The sequence below is a fragment of the Phlebotomus papatasi genome, chromosome 1 (assembly GCF_024763615.1).
Source record: "Phlebotomus papatasi isolate M1 chromosome 1, Ppap_2.1, whole genome shotgun sequence".
Taxonomy (NCBI): Eukaryota; Metazoa; Arthropoda; class Insecta; order Diptera; family Psychodidae; genus Phlebotomus; species Phlebotomus papatasi.
This window is the reverse complement of record NC_077222.1, coordinates 107,367,244-107,394,187: the sequence shown is the minus strand read 5'-3', so window position 1 is coordinate 107,394,187 and position 26,944 is coordinate 107,367,244. Positions and strand designations below refer to the sequence as shown.

The following is a 26,944-nucleotide window of genomic DNA, read 5'->3' as shown; positions in this document are numbered from 1 at the left end:
AACTGTGAGCTGAGTCCGAGATCAATTTAGGAATTGGCTTCAAATAGTTCCATATAAAAAGGCCAACTTGCTAGGCGCTTGCTTCAAAATATTCATAATAAATACTATGCAACCCAAGGAGCAAGAAATGGACGGAATCACAGAACTTTTCTCGATTTTCACAATTTTATTTAATATGACGTTTCGAGGATGGGTGTTCTCTTTATCAAAGTGTCAAATTGATTCTGTGTCGATCAGTTGAATGGTGAACCCTCTGTGAGACTGCACTGAGGGAAATCCGAAAAAGTTAAAATAACATTCCAAAATGTTAGTTTTACCCTGCAGCATTGATCCGAAATCTGTGTAAATTTTATGCTTTTTAGGTGTTTTAGGGGTTAGAGTTACCCTTATTCATGTAAATTTTACCCTTAAAAAGGTGTAAAATTAACATTAAAAAATGTTGATATATTTTTACACATAAAAAGTGTTAAAGTTATGAGAAAAAAGAGTTAATCGCACCCCTTTTTTTCTCAGTGTGGGCAAATTAGGGGAAAGTGCTCTCCCTTCGAACGTTCATGTCTTCGAATATGTGAATTTTTTTAGTTTTTCGTAAGAGATTTACACTAAATTATCATGGAATTATCAACAATTGATGATAAGCCAACTAATATTTAATAGAAATGTGAAAGTCTCTTAGTAAAACCAAAAGAAAATTCATTTTATTCGAAGGCATGAACGTTCGAAGGGAGAGCACTTTCCCCTAGTGCCGATGATTGGAGTGATCGGACGGTTTTCCACAGAAGTTACAGCTCTGTTCACTGTCCCCATTATACACGACTACATAATGATATTTTCATGATTTATGATTTGGTTCTAGTCATGTAGTTTATTGACGTATTGTTTATGGTAATTATTTCGTAAGTATTACTTACCTTAATTTTATTCTCCTCGGGTTTTACTTTCTGCAATTTCAGGAGTTTTTCTCGTTAATGGAGCAAACTTTCCTTACTTTCCACCTCATTTCTTTATTTGGACAAGATATGGAAATGTAACTCAAAAATTACTGTGGTTTGCTACTTGGGGGGATTTATTAGAATTAAGGTGGCAGTATAATTTTCATGTCCACTGTATAGGAGTTGTGGGGATAAAACTACCGCCGCTTGTGTCTCTTCTGTGGTCAGCATGTTTGTCTGTTGATCCAGGGAAAAGAGAAGTTTTAAGAGAGAAAAAAAAGGAATGGAAACAAAAGAAATATAATGAGAGTGACTTCAGCAGAAGCGACCGAAGAGGAACTAAGAGAAGCCCTCGAAGATTCACTGCAGCCTCCCTCTTTTTTTCCCATACCCACCGTTCAATTTTCTCAGTGCATTTGGCGTGTTTGTATATCTTTTCTCGTAACATTTAAGAAGAAGGAAGACTTTGTACATTTTCTGTTTGACTCCACGTCCAAGCATCTTCTGCCATTTCTTTCAGCTTCCCAATTGTGAAGACAAGCTTCAGTATTGATCGTGCCCCATGGTGGCCATTTGAAATAAGAAGACGTTTTTTTTTGTTATTTTCAACAGCAAGTTTCTTTTTATTTGTTTCTCTTCCTTTTATCATCATAATTTGTTCATTTAACTGATTTAGAGCCAATAATTATGTTTATAATATTGATTATAGGAATAATTATTACCTTTAAATTTTACATTTCTTATAGGGATTTTTTTTCTGTTAAATAATTTATAATCATTCGTCAATCTTCAATCATGCTGAAGAAGCTGCAATGTTTAGGAGACTCATGTTTTCTTTGCCGAGAAGAATAAATTCCTATTATAAGATAGTTGTATAAAGTGGTGATACTTTTTTTTTGAGAGGGGACTTGCGAGGAAGTGATAATCCTCATGAAAAATTTTTCTAAATTTCGTATACATTTTATTACTTTATTTTTTTATTTTAAATATTTTCCTTAAGAGATTTTACCATATTTTTTTGCAATATTTATATTTTTCGATTTTTCTTTTATTTCATTTCCTCACTAAAAAGCTTCTTCATTCACTTTTACGTATTTTTTTCCACAAAAAAAATTTTATTTCAATAAATTTGAATTTTTATTAAATCTACGCTAGATTTCTGAAATTCTATTTTACAGCATTTTTATTCTAGAAAATTGTCTCTTTCTGAAAATCAAAAAGAAATAGTTTTGAGAAACAGCTTTAATACCACTAATTCTTGGTTTTTTTCTTTTTCAATTTTTTTTTCTTTATACAAGAAATATATATCATTCCGAAGGGAAGGAAGTTGAAGAGTGCGCAATAATGATAAAAATTTAGTAATACTTGAAGGACAAGATGTTTTTTTTTGTTGTTTTGCTTTTTGAAATATTTATTCACTACATATCTCACCTTTTAATTAATTTAATCACTATATCATTAATTTTTTTTTATTAATTATATTCACTTATGTATGTACATCGAGTCAATTAAGTTGGTGTTGGAGCCTTAAGTCATACTCTTTTTCTCTAATAGTCTACGATTATGTATTTTTTGCATTTTCTTTATTTTTTATCTTTTTAATTCTCTATGTGTAATATTTTTATTTTTAACTGGAGCTTAATGGAGATATTTTTTTTCTTGAAATATGATGATTTTTTGCGACATTTTTCTTTTTCTTTTTACTAAACCTTCTTCTATGAATAGTTGCGCGTAAACCTAGGAGAAAAATTCCATTTTAAACATAATCCTAAAATGATTACAATATTGCACTTTATTTTCGACGAAAAAAATCATAATATTTCCGGGAGATGTCACTTGCATATGCCTCCACTCTAAAAAGCAGGGGAGTGCAAGAACCGTTTGAAACCGAACAAACGTCAAATGAAACTTCCCGTCAAATAATTTCGTCAGATATCTTTAAGTTTTCTGCAGAAAATATCTACACCTCTGTCGAAAATCTGCCGAGAAATCTGTAGATATTCCTAGGAATTTTATTTGAGCTTGGGACAAAATTCGTCAGAAATTTTTCCAGATTTTCTGACGAATCCTGGTGCATACTCTGACGAATTTCTGTAGATATTTTGCCGATTTTCTGTAGATTTTTCTACATTCCAGACTTTCCAGACAGCTATGTCAGAAAAGATGGAATATATTTTTCACTGATGTTTGCAAAAATCAATAGAGTGATTCTTGGTGATTTCACAGTGTTTATATAAAATAAAGAATTCTGCGACGCCGTGTTCTAAGTAGAGAATAGTTAAGTGATATCTTTAAACACAGTGTCGACTTAAATCTCGTGTTTTTGTATCATTCGATTGGCGATTTTTAAGAAATTAGTATTTTTGCTCGCAACTTTTTAGTTATCTAAAATGTTTAATCGGTAATGCTTGTTAAGCAGAACATAGGGTCATTTGCCTAAAGCGAGACAGTTTGGAAAGTTGGACAAAGCAGTCTGGAATGTGAGACACCTCCTTAAAAACTTGATAATAAATCAATTAAATATTTCAATTTTCGATAAAAAGATGATTAAACCTAATTTTATGATTATTTTAGAAGTTAAAAATGCAAAAATCGTTATAAAACAATCAAAGGGTGACTTGCAAGGAGAATTTAGAAAATGTATTGCATACGTGATATTCATAACCTTGACACGGTAGTTGTCATTTTCTCTGTTTCTTATGGAAGTTGCTAGGAAAATATCAAAGTGTTTTGTTTGATTTTTCGGCATAATTTGTGAAATATTGTTAAGTCCGCAGTGAAAATCGAAGGACATACATCCATTTAAAAGGTGAATAAAAAATATTTGTGAAATACTACATTTAAAAAGGATAGAAAAGTGATTTAATTTCGCGTTGCTTTCAAAACAAGTTTTATGAAATCTTGGACAAGTTGATTTTGTGAATAAATTTGGTGGTTTTGTGCAGTGAAATCATGTTAACAAGGACGACAAAGATCCTTAAGTATCCGGAAGATAGTTCCAATAGCAGTTAGCAGCTGTTAAGGAGAAAATCTCCTGGAAAAGGCGGCAAAGATTTCCAGATTCCGAAGACCCCTTTTTCTGACAGAACGGATAGTAAATATCGCAAAAACACCGGAAGAAAGACAAAGAGGAGTCTCTACAGACCTCTCAAAGCAAGTGGAATAGGATTTGGGCGGATAGGGGATTGAAATGTGCTAAAAATTGCATCCGCTTTAAAGCTATAACTGCTGGAAAGCGCGAGGCGTCTGTGAAATTTACAGAACCCCTTTTTGGTTGGACATCCAGAAATTTCTTGGTAATTAGCGATCCTCAACTGTTACCCGGACATAAAGGAGGGATTAGCATAACAATCAAATGTGCAAGTATACAGAGAAAACCCTCAACATTTGATTTTCTACATATTTTGTATGATATTGTGTCATCAATATCACTATGTCCAACTTTCCAAAAGTTTTTGTCCAACTTTCCAAAATTTTGTCCATCTTTTCAAAATGTGTTATTTTTTAATTTCCGTGAATTTTCCGATTATTCGGTTGCAATATTTAATAACAACTGTTAAGATTCTGTTAAAATACTTGTCAAAGAATCCCATGATACAAAAAAAATGGTTAAAATAATTATTTATTCGGTTTAAAAATGCATTTGAAATTGATTTTTTTCTTAAGTGTCTCGCTTTCCACCATTTACCCTACCATTTTCTTTGTAACTTCTACAGTTTCTTAATAAATCAACAATATTTTTTTTTGAGACAATGGAGACTATACAGATTTCCAATGCAGAAATTCTGCCGAGAATCTGCAGATTTTCGGCAGAATTTCTGCCGAAAATCTAAAGATTTTCTGACAGAAATTCTTTAGAAAATCTACAGATTTCCTCTGAATGTACTAGAATATACCGTAGAGCAATGATTTGACGGGAAATTTATTTTGACGTTTATTCGGTTTCAAACGGTTCTTGCACTCCCCTGCTAAAAAGATATTCTAAAAGAGGGGTATTTCTCCCCGTTTGACGTAACTTGGGAGATTTTAAGGAAGTCCAAAGGATTTTGGGGATGAGCCGGAGGTATAATTTAATAAAGTAAGAAGATCATTGAGAAAATCATATCACTGGGCACTTATCAGAGTGTCTCGTGGCGTTGTCCGGGGATGCCTGATATGATCACCAGTGGTGAGAGACGCCCCCGATTGGCGGCAGGTGGCTGAAGGGGTAGCGTCACGAGGTGGATAGCCGCTCTGGACTGTGACGCTGGCGAGCATCTTCAAGTGGTGAGCGTCTTTCGTCGTCGGGATGCTGGGAGGCAGGAGATGTGCCACGGGCACTGGCGGGTGGTGAATTGGCTGAAGCTGGTGAAGTTGAGTCCGACGAGGTGCGTCGCGCAAGTGAGGCTGAGAATCCATTGAGTGGATGAGGTAGGAGGTGCGATGCAAAAGACGAAAGTCCTGGAAAGCCGGCCAGACCACCAAGTGGTGGGAAGAGAAGGGGTCCAGGTGCTCCATGTGGAGCCGGTGGGAAACGATGATCGCCAGGAGCACCTCCAGCACCATTTAGGAAGTGCTCAGTTAGTGGATGAGCTGCTGGTAGCTGTTGCTTCAGTGCCTCCAGATTCAGCGGTAGCCCCTGGGAATCAGCATACAGCCGTGCCAGGAGTTCCGTGTGAGATGCCAAAGAGGCAAATGACTTGTCCACTGTCATATCTTCCGGGCGATCTGACGTTGTGGACAGGAGTTTGCGGTGGAGATTGAGATTTGCACTGTGTCGATCACGACTGCGCTTCGATGGGAAGGCTGCATTGCAACCATCCACATTGCACTTGTGCAGGAGTTTCAGATGTACATTCTGATAGTGTGTCTTCACGCCAAAGTGATTCTGGAAGACCTTCCCGCACGCTGCACACCGTCGAGGATTGTCTTTGTCAATGGGTACGTCCATGCCCATGAAATTACCATTTTCATATGGATCGTACATGTCATCCTCGCTGTCACCCTCATCGCCGGCTGACTCATTTCCAGCACCACCTTCTGGAGAACTGGCACCTGATCGAGCCGGACTCGGTGGTGCTCCACCCATCATAAAACTCAATGGTGGAAATTGTGGTCCTAAGAAGTTGTTCCTGGACATTATCAACTCATTGAAGTGATTCTGTGATAGATTTTCCAGGCGTCTTAGGGCATTTGCTGAGTCCATACTCTCGTCACTTTTGCGACTTGTCCGAGATTCTGGACGTTGATTGTCCCTCTCCGGGGATGATTCCTTCTTCAAACTCAGTGGAACATCTTCCCGTGCTGATGGTGGGGATTTTATCCTGGCAGGAGGAGACACTAATGCAGGCTTTATGTCTTCCTGTTCCTTCTCATTGGCATTCACGTCAGCTTTCCCAGTTATTGGGGTGCTAGATCTCTTCCTTGCTGACAAGTCCAGGGTTAGATTCTCTGGCTGTTCATCCTCATCTTCAGGTTCCTGTTTCACATCCATGGGTTCACTTTTCACAACAGTCCGGGAAATTGGCGGTGACAGAACCCGACGATCGTGACTCGATGGGGTTGGTGGAGGAGATGGTAGGATTTTGGGACTTTCCTTGGAGCGTGGAGTCAGCTCTTCATCCGAACGTACTCGTTTTATCAGTGGCTGGGGCTCCTCCTGAACAGGTCCGGAGAAATTCAAGTCACTGGAATCCTCCTCATTGGACATGTGATCACTGCCCATAATGGCGCACCGAGTGGGATTCTGACTCTTGCGCTTCCGTTTATTGATGGGAAGACATGAGCCACCATCTTCTTTGGTCCCATGAGCATCTGCCAGGCTCAGGGAATCCTCATTGCTATCCACATTGCTATTGATATCGTCAGCATCTGAGGATACTGAATGCTTCGCCTTGTCCCGGAAGACACTAAAATCTTCCGGCTGCATATTATCATCTGTATCTTCAGCTTCGGATTTTTTGTTGTCACTCATATCTTCGTAGTATCCGGAGTGAGACATTTTGTCCGAATGGTGAAGATCTTCTTCATCTCCCACCACAACAATTCCATCATCTTCCTCATCGTCCCCATCGTCATCCTGGACGCTGTCCTGATCAGAGCGCGAAGCTTTGCTCCACTCCTCATGGGCCTGATAGCGACTTTCGCGTTCCCTGGCCTTCTCATGCTGCTCCAGGCGATGATGTAGCTCGAGATTCTGCTTGAATTCCAGATGGTGCCTCATGTCTGGCGGTGGGGTGAGCAGTGGGAAGGGACCGAAGGGATGCAGTGGATTCAGTCCTCCGGGGATCATACTTCCCGGTCCCTGCAGCAGCATTGGATGGGGCTGAGCACTGCGACCATCGTGGGGTGAGATCTTCCGGCGCAAATGGGGTGAATGGAGTTTGGGATTGGGATTGGCGCTGTGGCGATTTCGAGATCGTCTGGAACTGAACATCATGCTACAGCCCTCCACTGTGCACTTGTGCATCTCTCTCAGATGCACAGCTGAGAAATGGATCTTGAGTGCTCCCTTGTCGCAGAACGTCTTTAGGCACACATTGCACTGTACACGCTTCTTCCCCGTGGCCGGATTGATGAACTGCGTGCCGAGATTGATGGGCACTGAGCCCCATTGACGTTTGGCGGGACTGTGTGGCTTGCGGATGTGATGATTGGGCGGAAGACCACTGACTCTGTCACTGGTTTGGCCCGAACTCCCACGATCTCCTCCGGGCATTCGTGGCAGGGACTGTTGCTGAGAATCCCGTGGGATTTTGGGACTCTTGCGTCCCGTGGGTGTATTCACAGCGTCCCGGCTGAGATTGAGGGCGCTATTGGTATTTTCCTCACCCCGATCCTGATGATTCTCATGGGAGTGACGTTCTTTGCGCTCTTCTCGGGAGATATGGTGGGAGGGAGATTTGCTTCGGCCACTGGATTGCTGCTGCGAGGCTGCTATCAGTCCAGGAAATGACTGAGCCATGAGACTTGCAGCCAGAGGATTGGCTGACACAGCAGCCGCCATGGCGGCGGCTGAGTGATTGAGTGATGAGGCTAGGGACATAGCAGCAGCGGCTGACGTTGGTGGAGGCGGTGGCGGAAGTGGGAAGGGTAGATGGTGACCTGACATTGAGAGATTCATCAGTCCAGCTGCATGATTCTGCAGAGCCTTCTCAGAGGCAGACTCCGAGAGGCGGCGTCGAGCATGAGCAGCCGCAGCAGCCGCCTGTTGCTGCTGCAGATGATGCTGTGCCAATTCTGGACTCAGTCGAGTTCCCGGCAGAGCTCCCGGAAAAGCTCCGAGAGCCCCGAGTTTCCGGAAGTCAAATGGTTGCATATTCTGGAGGTGATTGAGTGGACTCGATGCTGAGCCAATACTCGTGGGGGAGTTATTGTTATTGAGTCCGCCGCCATGGGGAGAGGTGGAAGGACTCTTGAAGAAGTGACTCATGTGGTTGGGCGTCAGCCCAGCCGCCAATTTTTGGTGCATCTGCGACTGCAGTTGCATCTGTGAGTGCGCCAGGGAGCCCAGGTGCATGTTGATTGGATGTGCAGCGATTCCCGGTGGCGATGGACGTCTACTCGGCGACATCACCATTTGTCTGGTGCTAGTGGCGCTACTCTGTTTGCCAGTGGACACTCGGTGGCCGGATGGCGGCGCCTTAGCGCCGCTACTTGAGCTCGGATGTCGATGGAATAGGTTGTAGGCTGACAGAGGATCGTAGGATCCACTCATTAATGCCTCGGATGAAACATGGGGCGCATTTGGTGGGTGCTGAACCTTTTTCTTTTTTACGGGTGAATTTATATTCACTTCCTCTCTCCACACACTTTCAGCCTTACACCACCCACATTTTCCAACACTTCACGCACATGCGGATGTCCAAGGCAATTTTCGCAACTCTCACGCACTCCTTCACCTGAAAAGACAATTAATTGGTCACAATTAAAAACGCATCGTTGAAGGAGGTGTTTGTGTAATTATTCTTCTGCTGTTTTTTTTTTGTCGTAATTGAGAAAATATCGATTAGCTTCCTGGAAATGTGTTTTCAATTTTTCACTTTGTTACTTTTTTTTATCTACTTCTCACTCTATCGAATTGAAAAAAAAAATTGTTCATTTGCTTTTTAATTCCATTTCCGCTCTGTTGCAACGATCACTTTTTGACCCGATGAATTGACGAAAAAAAATCATAGAAATAGCATGTTGAGGTGTTAAAGTCAACAGAGGATCATTCAGGGTACAATTAATCTTGGATCGAAAGTGGGCCTATCAGGATACCAACCATATGTCGTCCAATACATTGCAGTATTACAAACAAACCCTCGGAAAGTGCTCGATCATCTTCCATTTAGACTTTTGTTAACTATTAAGGATTGTGGCTGATGAGTCGTTTGATCGTGAAGGTGAAGAAATCAATTTGTTCAACGTGTCTTCGAGTGTCACCTTTCGTGGCAGGTTTCTAGTTAATGTACTGCTCGATCTCGAAGTTTCAGCAATATTTATAATAATTTTAGTACTCATTTCAACAGAAATATGACCCGTTTTTTGCTTGTTTTATCGCTCGGTTTCGGGATTAGGGGAAAGTACTCTCCGTTCGAACGTTCATGCCTTCGAATAATGTGAATTTCTTTTACTTAATGTGTAAATTTTTTAAGGAAAAATAAGAGAAAATTCACATTATTCGAAGGCATAAACGTTCGAAGGGAGAGTACTTTGCCCTATAGGATAAACGGTAAGAGATACGAATTTATTTTATTCACAGACCCCATTTTATAAGTCATGTAAACTACAAGTTCTTCTAGCACTTTACTGTCCCCAAGTGCTTTTGCATTATCAAGGTTTCTTTGTGTTGGTTCCTCTCTCGAACACATTCACACACCTGTTTAAAACACATTCAGTTTCCATTGGAATAGCTCCATAACAGAGATATACTAATGAAAAATGAAAAGGTAAAAAGTTTTTAGTACATGACTGCTCTTATTCGCTTTTCTTCAATAAATTTTTCGTCGTGTTGATTTCTGTCACGATTGTTTAGCGGTTTTAGAACACGACGAGAATGGAGAAAAACAGAAAAGGCGATTATGCAGAGCACTCACACGAGAGCAAATATGTACTAAAAAGAATGGTACTAAAAAAAATTGCAATGGTAGCAGAATTCTTTAAACGATTTAGGCTGAAAAGAACAGCTATTGACACATTAAGAAGTCGTGTCAGGACTTATTAACACCCTACTCTGTACCATTTGGAATACGAAATTTAAACATCTATCCTTATCAGAGACCGTAGAATAAAGAAAAAACGTCATATTATTTACATTTTATTAGATACTTTAAATATATTTTCAAGATTTTGACAAAAGTGTCAATAGTGGTTTCCTGTCAAAGAGGTGTTCTTTCGATCCTAATTGCAATTGGATTTATTTAATAAGTCTTTGAATTTCTGGAGAGAAAACGAAGTTCTAATATATATAATTTTTATGCTATTTATGGTATTGAATAGGCTCCTAAACCTGGTGGACCATTTAAGACTATTTAAAAACCATTCTGGGAATTAAACTCAAAGCCATTGGCTCTAAGTTTCTTATCTTTGCAGTAGTTTTTTTTTAAGTATATTGCGGTATTAATTTTAGAGCATATTCTCGAATTTATTTTAGTACATTTTGATATTTATTGTTTTTATACGTATTTTGGAATTGATTTTAGATTCTTCTGTGCATTAAATTTAACGCCATAATGGTGATATTCCGATGAAAAATTAAATGGGAAAATCTTTCTTTTAGTACATGATTGCTCTTATGTTGGTAATTGAATATCCTTTATATTGTTTCCTGTCAAGACTGTTCGGCGGTTTTAGAACACGACGAGAACTGGGAAAAACAGACAAGACGATTATTCAGAGAAGTTACACGAGAGAAATTCTGTACTAAAAAAACTGTTTTCTTCTTTTCATTTTTCATTGCAATAGTACCATAATTCTTAGATCATTCTTGGTATTAAATTCTCTGCCATAAATCTCTTATATTTTAGTAGTTGTTTTTAGTGCAATCTAGCATTGATTTTAGTGCATTCTTTAGTACACTCTGACAGTAAAGAACACTTTCGTATTGATTTCAGTACATTTATAGCACTTATTTCACATCATTTTGACATAGATTTTAAATCCTCACTGGCATTAAATTCACAGCCATAAATCTCTTGTTCTTTAGTAGTAATTTTAAGTACAATCCAGAATTGATTTTAGTACATATTGATGTTAAATAATTATATTTTGGCATTGATTTTAGATTATTCTCAGCATTCAGTTCAGCGCCAAAACGCTATCAATTTTTTTAAATAGATTTTTTTAGTATATTGTGGCATTAATTTTAGAACACTATCGCATTGATTTTATAGTACATTTTGAAATCGATTGATTTAATATTTTAGCACTGATTTTACATAATATTGGAATTAATTTTAGAGAATTTTGTTTGATTTTAGTACATAGTGTACTAATTTTGAAAAAAAAACCCAAATTTTGGTAACAAAGGACATTAAGCGACCATTAGGGTTTCCTTTTTAGGATTTCCTTTATGTAAATCCTTCCCAATAGTTTCCTTCCTTGCGTATCCAGGAATACACTAAGAACAATTTTTTTCTAAGATGAAAAATTGGAATTTTAAATAACGAAAAGATACGTTTTTGTGAAGAGATTGTTTCGATTGTTTAAGTATAATAGTTGATACCGTTTATAGCACACACTCTTCAAGCAGACCCTTTGGTTTAAACGTAAACTAACTGTGATAAATCTAACACCAATAGCCAGACAAATTTTATTAAATGGTGTAGAAACAAACACCAAAAATACACTTGATGAGGTTTGTGAGTAACCCTAAAACGTATTAAAATAACCTCCGTGCGTGTTCAACAAAACTCTTTAAGGTTAAATTGAAATAAGTTGTAGATTGTTAATTGTCATTTTGATACACCAAGTATCAAGTTTTCGGTTTTGTAAGAATCTATTTTGCTTGTTTAGATATTCGTGACCTTGGGAATGGAGTTAGACCTGTATAGTTAGAAGACCGTTTAACACTTGCTTTTCGAGTAGGGGAAAGTACCCATGTTTTGCACTGTCTCATGCTTCATAATGTCTAAATTTTTCTTATGTTTCCCAATAAATGCGAAAAAATTTAGTCATTATGAAGCTTGGGACCGTGCAAAGCATGGGCATTTTCCCCTTTTCCACGAAGTTTAATCACCTGTATTTCAAACCGAGCATATAAACCTTTTAAGACAAGATGAACAATTGAACGTTGTAGATCATTTGCATATTCAAGGACGTTGCTGGAAGTTTAGTAGATCTTTAAGGGCCCTGCCTCTCAGTTTAATGTTCGTTCATTTTCTTCTTCTGTATAGTCTCCTATGGATATCTCAACAAAGTGGGTGAATGATGCGTAAAACTTGGTTAAAATTTATGCAAGAGTTTCGATAAGTGGCTCAAGAGAAGGACATGAGCATCGTATAGGTTTCCCTAACAAGTAAATGTGTTTTTTCCTTGCTCTCTGGACAATTAGTCACCAATAAGTTTTCTATAAGCAATTAGCGCATGCGCGACTTTAAATGGTCGTCTCTTGTAGGAATATAATGGCAGATGCATAATGAGACCTGTCCGCAATTAGTGTAATTGGCGTCACGGTGATTAGCGCATTTATGCGCGCACTCAGCTACACGCCAGGTAAACACATGGACAATCCGACTCTCGGAGACAATTCACGACAGTCACCCAATAAGAAGCTGCCCTGGGAGATGGTGGTGTGCGTGAGTGGTTAATTCCTACAACCAGACCACAATATCCGCGAGGTATCCGTTCACTTGCTTTTTGCATTCAATTCTACGCCCATTACTTCCGGGTGTTGCTGATCAAGCGACATCGTGTGACAAATTACACTTGTGCCAAAATGATCACTATCAGGACACCCAACGGCTTTTGTTTGCAAATTTTCCCTCCATTAACCCATTAAGGCGCTGTTATAGGTATCATTACTCAAAATTAGTAATTTTTTTTGTCCATTTCACTGCTTTTTTATTACTTTTTAATTTGTCGTAAGATTTTTTTTTATTTGAAAATCAACTTTTGAAAGAAATGGTTTAAAATTAAAAAATATATATTAAGATATGGAAAAGATTAGTCAAATCGATAAAAGAACATCCTTTTGACAAACTTTTAGCCGACAAAATGTTAAAAACGTTCTTTCAGAGTTGATTTCAAAGTCCATAAGATTAGGGATTCAACCCAGTTTCCAAAGGTTTCAAAATCCTAAAAAGCAACCGATTTTATTATTTTTCAGAATTTAATGTATCATATGCCATTATAATCCAGAATTTAGCACAGTTTTTTTCAAAAAATCTTGACTGATAAGTAATTAGAGCAGTTAAGCCATTCGCCTAAGCCTTAGGCCTGATGCCCGTATTATGGATTAACTTCTCGAATTTGTTATCTAGCCAAATAAAAAGAATGCCTTTAAAGTAAATTTTAAAGGCAAATGATACATAGGTTTTTGAAAAATTACTAAAAATGCTTATTATTTACGATTTTAAAACATTCGGAAAGTGGGCTAAATCTTCAGTCTAAAGCCCACATTATGGGGAAGGCCCTTAACTTCTGAATGCGTATCAGGCCAGAATATTGCATTTCTTTATGATTCATCAGAAAAAATACTTATAAATCGGAAATAATGGAATATTTTCGAATCGGACCAAAATTTGAATTTTGAAAATTTCCCACTGTTTCAGATGGGCAAAGAGGAAGAAGAAGACCACGAAGAGGAACAAGTACATACCCTGCACTCAAAGATACTTCTTTCTAAATTTTCCTGTTGCCTATTAAACAGTTAGAAAATTTCAAAATTCAAACTTAGGTCCGATTTAACATTGCCTTTTTGTACATTACTGACTTAATATAGTTAACAGAACAGAAAAGAAGTTTGGATAAAATTTGGAATTCTGGATAACTGAGAATTTCGGATAAAACGTTATTAAAAGTTTAGGTTTTGATAATCTAATAATGCTTTATTTATTATGCAATCCCAAAGGAATATGATTTCTTGTTCGAGAACAGACCACTGGCCCCTAATAGTTTACAGAACAGAATTCCTCCTTTTGAACAAAAGGAATAAATGTAATATTCGATGGATGACAAATTCCAAAGCTGATTAGCGTAAAATTGGGAATTCCGTATACACGGCATTTAGGTTAAAGCGTTTTGGAAGTTTAGGATTTCTTAATTTGAAAATTGTTCTGTATTTATGTAAACCTTAGAGAATGTAATTTCTTGTTCGAAACCAGACCACCGCGCACAGCCTTCAAATTAACAGACCAAAATTCCTTTTTCATTCGGAAGAGTTTTTTGAAGATCTAATCGATTTGTTTAATTAAGTTTGCAGAGAATTGTCCGAATTCTAAATTGGTTTATCCGTAATATCAAAGATTATCCTACCGTTAGGACAAAATTCGGTATTCCGGACAAAATTTTATTGTTTGTTTAGAATGTTATGGAATTTTATCCTGTTCGATAAAATTAGATATTCTGGACTAACCAATTTAGAGTTTTTACTATGACATTTGCAAAGCTTTTGATAAGGAAGGGGCTGTGAATTTTGACTTTATTAAATTTTCCCGGTGTAAAAGGTGTGCTACAACTATAAAGAACGTTTCTGTACCATATATTTTAATTTGGCAAAACCAATGAGTAGTGACATATCAAATTTTTCTCAATGAAAAACCTAAATCTTAACAAAAATGTGCCGAATTTATAATACCATGCCGGGAAAATTCCACGAAATCAAAATTCCCATCCATTTATTTGTTTCTGACCTAAAGGACGTGCCGGAGATCTTTCCTTAAACTTGCATACATTATTTCTTCCTTCGCTATTCTTCTTGAAATTTTTCAAAATTTAAAGGTAAAGAAGACACAGAGAATTTATTTCTTTGCTGATTGCGACAGGTGTGAGATTATTAGAAAGGTCTTAGAATTCCGAACAATTCACATCCGGTTGCGAACCGGTATTGATCTGAATAGGGATTTTGTAAGTAAAGTGATCGATTCACCAAGTTGACAAAAATAGTATGATGTATCTATTATTTAACCGAAAAAAAACTGTAATTTGTTTTTAAACAAAATTTCACAACAAATCAGTTCAATATACAAATGGACCGGTGGCAGCCAAAATCCCGAAAGCCAAAATCCCGAACGCCAAAATCCCGAAAAGGCCAAAATCCCGAAAGCCAAAATCCCGAATGTTCAAAATCCTGATAGGAATGAAATTATATGGAGGAAAATGTTTAGAATAATTTCCCAAGACACAGAAGATTTCCCTTTGCCTCCAGCAAGCGTGAGTGCAATCGTGGGAGTAGCTATAACACTTTTAAGAATTCTGGATTTTGGCTTTCGGGATTTTGGCTTTCGGGATTTTGGCGTTCGGGATTTTGGCGTTCGGGATTTTGGCTTTCGGGATTTTGACCGGGACCCAAATGGACCTATCACATCCCTTAGGCCGGCTTCAGACCTAAGGTTTAGCCCAGTTCCCAATAATCTCAAGATTCAAAATAGCTATCAATTTTAATGGTTTTTCAAAATTTAATGGATCACTTGCCCATGTTGACCAATCTTATGTGATAATTTTTCAAAAAATCTTGCTTAAGACGAAATCAGAGAAGTTAAGCCATATGGCTAAGACTTAGGTCTGAAGCCCGTATTACAGAATCCCTATCCTGGTAAATTAATTTATACCGCAAAATTCAATTCTTCTGCTTATTCGTCGTTTTTGTGAAATTTTGAAGTGATTTATGAATTATTTCTTTCGGATTATTCATAAAAAAAATCATCTAAATGGGTTAACAATTCAAGTTAGATCATTGGTTTCTTAGTTGATCCATTGAGCCATTTTGGGTTGGTTGAAAATTGCGCAAAATGGGGCAATGACGGTTCTAAATTTAAAAGAAAACGTGGAATTTGTCCCATAAGACATTTATGCGGATGAATAAAAGAGATGGAGAGCAAAATGCGCAGAATAAAAAAAAACAGAACTAAAAAAGATCGCGATCTCACCTCGCGATCTCATCACTCTCTCGGTGACCAATTAAAAATCTTCATAGTGATCACTTGAGCCACATGTCTGAGTCTCTGTCTTACTCACGCTCATAGATATATAAATAATTATAGGGGAACGGTATGTAGTGCGGCTCGCGAGTAATAACAAAAGTGATCACCAGCCATATAAAAGAGTGGTGATCGCGGTGCAAAAAAAAATGGGATTTCTTTTGCGTACGCACATTTAGCTCCTAGCATGATCATTCTCTGTCGCACTCTTGCGGCATTTTTCCAACATCTCTTTTCTCTTGTGGAAAAAAAATTCATATATATTGGAAATATTACTCTACAAATGTGTACTACAGTGTGTGATGTATGGATGGAAAAAAAAAACAAGCGCGAGAGGCATTTAATAATGTGATCAAAGTGGATGGAAAATATACCAAGCGACCATGAAAGAAATCTCTTTGCAGACCCGCGCAACAATAAAGTCACACCGAGCTATACAATCCCGCATTTTTGAACGAGAAAATTGATTTTAATTGGAAAAGTCGGTCACAAAAGACACATGGGATACCAAACCAAGGATTTTTGTCACCTTAACGTGATTTTAATGACACTGTCGATCACCGATCGATGAGGAAATTTCTTTATACACCCAGGCCACTTTTGAGGTCAAGAAACAGTTCTCTCTCTAAAACTTTTAGCAAAAAATACCCACTTGGCGGTTCATGACAAAAAGGAATCACTATCGAATGCGTAGTAAAAGAACTACGAATGGAGAAGATGAAATTTCAATGTAGGGAAAAGTGGGGCTACAACTGAGGCTAAATTAAAAACTGCATTTTTCGCATTATTTTCGAGGAACCTAGACCTGTAGGGGAATTCTGTAAGAGTATGACAATGTCATATGACAAATTTTGAAATATTTATGTGGTCAATTCGGCAAAACTGTTCGAAAATATGACTCATATCAACAATTTCAGGCCTAAGCTAAAAGAAAAGCCGAAGTGAATTTGGTGGTACTTGTTGGCATTCCTCGAAATGCCGCGAAAATTCACGTAGAGAAAATGAGAGGTTTTTTAATGTAAAAATTGTTTAATTCCTTAGAGTTAAGTCATTTTTACAAGAAAATCCTTTTATTAATTTAGTTGAATAGAGTTATTTGGGTTAACTGTGAATAATTGTCGATATTACAACAAAAACATTGGGATGAAATTTTGAGCTGGAAGACTCATATTCTTTTGAGCGGTCCCAAAATTCAGGATAGGTTAGAGAAAAACCCTTTTGTACAATACTATTGTGATTAATAAGCAATGCAAAAGTACATATTACAAGAAGGGACACGACCTGCTAATAAGGATAAAATAAAGAACAACGGTTTTTGCAACCGCAGCGCTGCCAGACGTTTGTCAAGTGAGTTATTTGTCTCTCTATCTCTGTCTCTATCTCTCTGTCTAAAAAATAGTACATTTGATGTAATCCTACCTCTCTCTATTGTATAAGACCGACTTCAGACCTAAGGTTTAGCTCAGTTCCCAATGATCTCAAAGTTCAAAATAGCAACCAATTTTATTGCTTTTTCAAAATTTAATGGATCACTTGCCCATGTTGTAAGCCATCACTTGCCATGGTTTAAGATCTACCGTAGATGCAGGTGATTTTGCCCCCTGCTATCTGCTTAAGCTTAGCTTAAGCTTTTCTTTAATTCTAGCACTTTAGATTTGTTTCAGAGATCGGACATGGTAGATCAAATCAATGGATCATTTTCTTAAGTGCTATAATTAAAGAAAAGATTACGAAGATAAGGGAGGCAAATTCAGCCGCATCTAGTTACGGTGCATCTATCTCAGAATTAGAGTTGGAATTACACAATTTTAACTTATAGATAAGGGTTGCAACAGGTTTAAAATTAGGAACATCTTAAAATCCAAGATTTTACTTTGTTAAAGTAATTTTCACATAAATATTAAAGCAGTTAAACGTCTTGAGCCTTGAGATACATATAAATTCGTGAGCCTTCCTGTACTTTCTCTCTTGATATTGTCTAAAAATTATTATTTTTACTCTAAGACGGTAGTTTTTCAAAAAATCTGTCAACAAGAAGGTTTTAGATGTAAATATTGAGAGGAATAAGAACCAGTGGACAGTAATTCGTGATCTTAACTCTAAATTATGGGTTTAGTGCTTTATTCGAAAGTTTAAAATTGAGACGAAAAATTGATGCGAAAGTTTGACACGAAACCTCACAAAACAGACTCTGTTTCGAAACATTTTTATCAAACTCTTTATAAAATTCTTGAAAAATGTCTTATATTGTATTTTCCAATTGGACTAAGTGTCTAGTGGCAGTTCTTGTTCGAACGAGGGACCTCTGCAATTTTCAAAGTAAAATTTTATGACAATTTGCATTAGTTGTTAGTATGCGTTCGAATGCATAATTTTGGGCTTGAAATTCCAGAGTACAAGTAAATAACGTATTAATTAATTTAATAGTTCGTCTCTTTAAGCTAACAAGTCCTCAAATTCCATAACTTTTCCTTCTATTCTCTGATTATTTGAAGGTTCAAATGCTTTTAGAAGATCTAGCCAGTCAGAGAATGCAATGGTACTAAAATATTTTATGGGATTGAATATTTTATTGTGAGTAAAATTTAATTTTCACACTAATATTACAGGTTTACAAATATTTAGGTTCCCTTTTAATTATAGAGAAAACTGCCTATGCTTCGTACGATCCTAAGCTTTGTAAAGACTAAATTTTTCCTATGTTTCTTAATAAATGTGACTTCACAATTTTAAAACTAGGCACTTTGGTCTAGTTTTCTTAAAGTTTTCTTTGAGAACCTAGATCTGACTCCTCAATCCTTAGATCTTAGGGCCTAAATACACTGTAAACTTTGGTAGAGAAGAATTAGGCAAAGAAAGATTATTCAGAGGACCCCTAACCGATGATCCTAAGCCCTTAGCGCGTAAATCCGGCTTCAGATTGGAAGTTTAGCCCAGTTCCCGAAGATCTCAAAAACCTTAATAACACGCATTTTTATTGATTTTTCAAAATCTAATGAATAATTTGCCTTTATATTCAATCCTAAACAACAATTTCCTAAAAAATCATGCTTGATGAGGCACTAGAGGAGTTAAGCCAGATAGCTAAGCCTTAGGTCTGAAGCCCGTATAACAGTTTGGGATAAATCTTAGCTGCAAAGTTTTACAGGTTTAATATTCTCAAGGATCAGCCTAGGTTTATTTAAGCCCTTACTCAATATTACGAACTGACATTTAGAAAAACGTTAATAAAATCTGATATGAAATTGGCATTTAAATTGCCCCGATCTTCCCTAATAATGCTACAAAGTTCCTATGTGAAAAACCCTGTGATAGAATGAAGTCACGAATCGCAATGGTCGCGTTTGATCTTTCAATTATCGGCTCCGCTTGAATATATTTTTCCTACATGCTCTCATCAATAGGAAAGCCACCAATCATTGCCTGATTTGCGCATTTATCTTATCGCAATTGATCGGCAGCTACCCCTTTCATGCCTTGCAACACTCTTCAACATTGCGAATGAGATATTTTTGAGACTATGAGAAAATCACATGCAATCCATTGCTGTAATTTTGCGATCATGTCACGAACTATGTAGAGCGAAGAATTTTTGCGATATGACATAATCCAGAGTGGCTTCTGGAATTTATAACACTTCTAAGAGCATCAAGTGTGAATTTGTGAAATGCACCTTTTTAATTTTTTAATGATCAAAATTGACCCTGATTATCATTAAAATTTTTTATGATCTTTTAGAACGATCACGGTAAGACAAAAAGAAAAGTCTGATGAGTGTGATCGCACTTTTAGTATCACAATAATTTTCTTCAATTTGAATGCGATCTTACGGGCAATTTAGAGAAGGTACAACCGCGACACGATCACACAAAAAAAAAGTCTCGCGATCTCATGTGCTCTCTCATTAAATCAGTTATGGAAATGAAGTTAATATCCTAAAAGCCAGTGTTTTGCTCCGTAATTATGTGTCAATGAAATTTAATAGGCGTAAACATTGTGAACGTGCTGCTGCTTGATATTCAAATTTGCTGTATGATCGCCAGTCTTGAGGCTGTTGTGCTGTGATCTGTTTGGTAGGGTTATCGATTTCCCAAGAAAATGGTATATGGAGAGACAAAAACTGTCAGTGATAATTAATATGTGAAACCATTAGTTTGGGCCTCTCTTTTTTGTCAACTGTGTGCACCATCGACGTCTGGGGTATTATTTTGTCGTGTGCTGAATAAACAACGATCAATGTTGCGGCACTAAATTCATTTTCCGCGTCTCTGGAATTTGTCACAGGGGAGTGCAGGCTCGCGATCTCTCTCTCCTTGGGTATCTTGCCAGTGGCTGCGGGTGCAATCATGCACATCGACCACGATCACCTGCTCTAGTTTGTCGCGGTGGGACTCCTTGTGGCGCACGATCATAGGTGATCAATGCACGATCGCTCCATTGGATACCCAATCGCCTGCAAACACCTTCCCCAAGAAATGAGGCAGTAAATAGGCAAAAATTGAGCTTGTTAATTAGCGCGAATGCACAAGAAAAAGTCAATCTTTGAGGTTTAAAGTGATTGTTAGACATATTTTTCTGTAGTATCGCTCATTCGGTATTATAGTGGTGGTATAACTATAATTTCCTCTTGTTTTCTTTACTTTAAAGAAGGCTGGTGAATTTTATTTAAAGTAATTTTGAGTAGTTTAACTTTGTTAAACATCCTTCAGACTTAAGGATCGTAATAGCCTCAGACTGATCCCGAAAATACTTATAGTCTGTAGAATTTAGTAGTAAAAGGATAAGGACATTTTTTCAAAGGACCTTTAATTGATGATCCTTAGGGTCCTAAGTCCTTAGTGTATAACAGTTTGGGATAAATCTGAATCTCGCTGTAATACGGGCTTCAGATATAAAGCTGTATGTAGATACACTTACAACTTAATCCGAAAGACACTTTAATGTAATTATAATCAAAACAGTGACTTGACTGAATTCTCATCAACTACTCTCTAACAAAGCCGTGTCTCAGCTTAAACCGAGAAATGGATTAGTCAGAAACTTAAGTTATAGGCTTAACCCTTTAACGACGAGACACTTTTTACGGACTGAAAATCAACAATAAAAATTAAACTGGGAAACATAATCAATGATAAGTCTTGCATCTAACCCTGAAAGGTTCAACAGAGTCTGGTTCGGTGTATTTTGTGCTTTTATGACCGATAGGAACAAAAATAACCCAAAAATTTAAGTAATTTTTCTGACAATACCAATGAATAATATTTTTCGCTTTAATGAAAAATATTACGTATGAGAATTCTAGTTTTTATTGCCAAAAGGGTTTTGCTTAAAAAAATTAGAAGTATAAAAAATAAATAAAACCAATTATGAATTTGAGTATTTAAAAATTCGCCATTTTTGAGCTTAAATACTTACTACATAGCAAAGAGCTAGAGACTTGCAAAAAATATTCTAGATTCCTTCAACCTTCTACTTTAGAATTATATACAGACATAAGAAAAAAATTACTTTAGGTAGTCAGGAAAAATTATATTCTTTATGGGACACCGGTGTTCCAATCGTCCTTAAAGAGTTAAGTCGTAAGTGTATCTACGGCATAAGGTTTATGTTCTGGAGACATCTACAGCACGAGCTGAGATGCGATTAACCGTAATTATTATAAAAATAATTACTAGACTAAATTTTCATCAATTTCACACAAAGTCGTCTCTCGGCTTAAGCCTTAAGTCTATCTAGTTGCATTAGTCTTTTGGCTAAACTTCTCTAAAGTCTTGATTGTCAGGATTTTTAGTCAATTTTGGCTTTGGGTAGAGTTATTAAGGGTAAATGTCTCATTAGATTCTGAAAAACTAATTAAATTGTTTGTTAATTAGGATCTTAAGATATTCGAGAACTGGGCTAAACCTGAAGTTTTAGGCTAAAGGCTGATCTATGTGGCATAACTGTTCTAATATTTTAATATGCTAATTTTTTGAAGAAAAATAAATTGAGAAAAGAGAAAACTTATTTAAAAAAATAACTACAAATGTTTGTTGTCTAGAGAAGGCCTCTTTGGTAACTGGGCTAAACTTCTAATTTGAAGACAATTTCACTCCTTAAAAGGTTCCTTCATTCTTAGATTATGGAGTATAAAATTATTTTGAAAGAACGATGTTTGTTTAAAATTTTTAGGCATTTACGATCTCTACAATATGTGTATTATTGTCAAAATGGATCTTTTTGGCGCTGTTTACTTCAAAACGTTCCATTCTGACGTAAATTTTCTACACTGTGTAGAGGTCCTAAAATTCACTTCTACTGTCACGTGAAGGTTGTCAAAAAATTAAAATGGTGGCCTCACTAATTTCTCAGAATTTGTCAAGTTATTTTGATTTCCTTCCAAAATACTTAATCGATATTTTTAAATGTGACACTGTTGGAAAGGTCTTTGAAATATCATTATTTCTTGTTATTTCTTTATGTTGGTGAAATTCGAGCAGTAAAAGCAATAAAATTATGAAATAAAATATCTTTACTATCGACTTAGTCTTTATATCTCCATTTCCTCTATCATTTATCTGAGAGACGTAATCTTTCACTTATGTCCCTATTTGTTAATGTATTTCATAATTTACCCTTGAAACCTAATATAGTCAATGTAGTGTACTATAGGGTATGATGGGGTAATTCGGAATCATTTCTATTTGGGAATTTTTAGTATTTTTGTATTATTTTTTTATAATGTGTTTTTATAATGTGTATTTTTAACAACAACCAGTTTAGATTTTACTTAGATGACTTTATTCGTCTCGTTAAGTAATAACGTTCCAGATTTGATACTTCTTTCGGTTGAAGTTTTTTTTTGTACCGATTCCAGAGTATATCAGAGAGAATTTACCTAAAAACTCGTTGGAAGTTTGAACGTTTAAACGGTTTAAACCGACGAGTTACACAAAAGTGAGCAAGTTCATGAAAAGAATATTTATTTTTGAATTTGCAATTGAATTCTGCCATCCGGAAATTCCACAAAAGTACACAAAAAATCACTTTTGCAGCAAACATTCACGTAGGTTTGGTAACATTGTTGAATATTTAAGTGTTAAGAATACCGAAATACGAAATGACAGACATTTATTTAAAGAAATTGAAATTCAAACGTTCTGCCACACCAAAATTGCACAAAAATTCACATTTTGCAGCAAAGATTTACGTAATGTTATTATTGACCGAAAATTTGAAATAAAATACATCCAGCGCTGAAGCGGCGAATACGTGAACTTGCATTTTAGGCTTTCGGTAGATTTTCGAACAGGTTTGGCTTGGCTTTCGAATGGCTGTCTCTTCGAAAGTTTAAGCCATTCAGTAATAACCTTTCGAGGGATAAAATTCACATACTCGCCGCATTAGCGCTGGATGTACTTCTATTTCGAATTTTCGGTCAATAATAACATTACGTAAATGTTTGCTGCAAAATGTGAATTTTTGTGCAATTTTGGTGTGGCAGAACGTTTGAATTTCAATTTCATTTAAATAAATGTCCTTTTCATGAACTTATTAGCTATTGTGCAACTTGCAGATTTAAGTTTTCGAACTTCCAATGGGTTTTTAGATAAGTTCCTCTCTGATATACCTACCTTCGAATCGGTACTGTATAAACGTAAACCGGAAAGAGTTCAGAAGTGGGAAGATTGTTACCGAACGTAAGGAAGTTTTAAGGATTTTTTAGTCCTTCTATTCCTGTTTTAAGGGAAGATCTTATGTTTAATACCATTACTCATCTCTTAGCTAATTTATAGATTGTTTTATTTCAGTTTAAGCTGGGTTTTCTGATTTATTTTTCCCTAATTAATCTCTTTTTCCTCATCATTTGGCGCAATGCTGGTTAGATTTATGCGAATAATGGGGAGCGCACAGAGATTTTTACATTCAACCTACAACAGTGAAAACAATCACTTCACGAATTAATTGAATTAATATCGAGGAAGTTATCTAAATTGCACCTTATTACATGGGAGAGATACATTTTTCTTCTTAGCTACAGTGGAGAAAAAAATGAACAATTAATTCGGATAATCATTTTATTATTGAGGTAAGACGAAAAGATATTAGAAAAAATATGCTCTGCCAGAGAAATTTTTAAGCCCAAGTGCAATGATCTTCAATATGATTGTCTTTTCTCTTTTTTTCTCTTGATCTTTCGCTCCCCAAAGAAAAATCAACTTTGAAAAAAAAAATCATGAAAGTTATTTAATTGTTTCTCGTTTACACATTTTTTTCGATCTTACTACAATCTGTATTTTTTTTCTTATTCATCTGCCGCAGTGAAAGAAAAATGCAAAAATGGAGTGGAGCAAATCAAGAAATGGGAAAAATTCTCTATAAAATTATGATTATTTCCTTGTCTTTTTTTTGTGCTCTCGCATAAATCTCTTGTTTCTCCTAATCAAATTGTTGTATTTAACACATCAACTTTTTGATGGGGATTCCATCCACCATGAGACAAACGACGCTCTGAGAAATAAGTGTTGAGGCAAAAAAATGTGCACTTTTTATTTACTATCTTCCCTGGGAGAGTAAAATGATTATTAAATGGTGCCGACATGCAATGGTAATTCTCTTCAAAGCCTAAAAGAATATACACTTTGGAATAATAAGAGAGTCCCAAGGAGTTCTTGTTTTTTTTTCTACTCTTCGTGTTATACCTCATAAGAAATTATCGAAAAAGTTCTAAACTTGCTAAAAGATATTTTCTATCTCTTTGAGATTCTTTTTTTTTCTTCTTTAGGTTCTTCTGAAACCTCCGTGTCGTGGACGAGTATGTTAAAAAAAGGAGAAGTTTATTTTAATTAAATGGCACGAAATTGCTGGCGCTTGTTGTCTTTTCGTGCTTTTTTTTTTACAACTTTGTCTTTCATTTCTGAAAAATGTTGCAAAAGTTGATGAAAAGTTGAGGAGTAACAAAAAAAAAAATATTAGCCAAGAACTCACGAAAGTTTTCCTCGAGTGTCTAGAGCGTGAAAAAAAATTGAAAGAAATATGAATAGACAAACACTATTAAAACGAGGTGAAAAAAGTGTTCTAAATTACGGAGAAAACGCTTTTTCTTTGAGTTTTTTTTCCGTAGGGGGTTCTTTTAAATGTTGACACCTTATTTCCGAATTGTCTACTCTTCAGCTTTGTGCTATAATGACAGTGCAGTAAAAATACCTTTTCTCTCGTGAGTGGCCTTTTAAGTGACAAGATACAGTGACGTGTCGGAAACATTGAAGCACTAGAAAAAATATAGATTATTTCCAAGGGGGAGATATTAAAATCAAAAGTGGTGTACAGATCCTACAGTTAGATGAAAATAAATGGAATTGCTAGAAAGTTGGATTGATCGAAAATTAAAGTGATTGCTGCTGGAATGATTTTCGTGGCTGTTTGTAGGGAAAAGTGGGGCAATAGTGTACAGGAGTAGTTACGGAAATTGCAAATATTCATCACATGTAAAACTGCAGAAGATGAGACCCTTATGTATTCAAAGATAGAGGGAGGCTCTTAGGCTTCGCACACACTTCGGCTTCGAACGCTTCATTTTCTTTCCTTTTATAATAGCTGTCCTTAAGTCAGATATTTTCAGAAAATATTTCCAGAAAAATGAGGTCAGATTCATAAAAGAAATATGGAAAAAATATGAAGCGTTCGAAGTCAGAGTTTGTACGAAGCCTTTTCTTACATATAAATTATTCTAAATCCGTTTTGTGCAAAAGAACGGAGTGACTTAAAATGAGAGAAAACGTCAAGGTCGGCAAGGTACACGCCATCTGTCAGAGTATTTCATCGAATACAGAAAAATTTGTTTTTCACAATAGCATTTTTGTGCAAAAACGGACCTTTGGAAACAGATACAGTAGAGCCTCGCTATAGTCCATATTTGGTTCCAGATTTGACACTTGGGTCACACTATAGTCCATGTCATTTTTTAAAATGATCAGCGATTTTTAGTATCGCAATTGCTCAACGACTTCCACTTTCTTTGGGATTGTGGTACTTGTCCTCGCTCTCTTCATTATGGATCACAATTATTACAACTACTTAATAAAGTTTGCCAAAAATATAAAAATAATTATGACAACATTGCATGTCGCGTACTAAAAAACATAACCTAACTTAAAATCAGTGTTTTGAAATCAACGGTCGATAAATCGAGCGCTGGCCTATAGCGGGGTTCTACTGTAAAATCCCGTCTGACACAGTAAAGAGGACTGAGCGTTTAGACTTTAATTAACACCCAGCTTTAGGCACTATTTTAGCCCTAATCGGTAAGATCTGAATGCTAAGCCCTAATTGGCTCCGTTCAGTAATAACCTTTTGAAGATACAAAGCCACCTTTAAGCCAAGCCAAACCTATTCGAAAATTTACCGGAAGCCTAAAGCGAAAGTTCACATACTCGCCGCTCTCGCACTTACTGTTCTTCTATTTCGAATTTCGATATTATTGACACTTCAATCGTTAAATACAGTGCCCGCTCTCTAATCCGGATCGGCGTAATCCGGACGAGATATCGACGGTTACATTTAAAATAATTTTGAAGTCATGTATGCATGTGTGTTCAGCAATGAAAATGAATTATCCTGTGATGTTTTTGTTTAATAAATAAAGTATAATAGCATAGAATTCTCTAATTATGTCTTTTTAAGCCTCTATAAAACTTTTATTCTATTTCTACAAAAAAAAACCTTGTATTATATTTTCAAGACGTTGAACAAATTCAAAAAATCCATCCGGATTACGAAGCGGACATCTGTCATTTTGTCTCCCAACCATCCGGATTACAAAGCGGGCACTGTATGTCAACAACAGTGTGCAAACGTTGCAGCAAAAAGTGAATTTTTGTGTAGTTTTGTGGAATTTCCGGATGGCTGAATTGAATTGCAATTTTATTAAGT

The 26,944-nt window shown here is 36.3% G+C and overlaps 1 protein-coding gene across 1 annotated transcript in view; it reads right to left on the bottom strand.

Annotated features, from left to right (window-relative positions):
- Positions 1–1,491: 1,491 nt before the first annotated feature.
- Positions 1,492–26,944, bottom strand: part of LOC129799105 (uncharacterized) — a 49,319-nt gene continuing 23,866 nt past the window's right edge. The window contains exon 3 of the mRNA XM_055842741.1: positions 1,492–8,812. Within this exon, the coding sequence (XP_055698716.1) occupies positions 5,146–8,628 (3,483 nt within the window). The 5' untranslated portion in view covers positions 8,629–8,812 and the 3' untranslated portion in view covers positions 1,492–5,145. The remainder of the gene's footprint in view (positions 8,813–26,944) is intronic.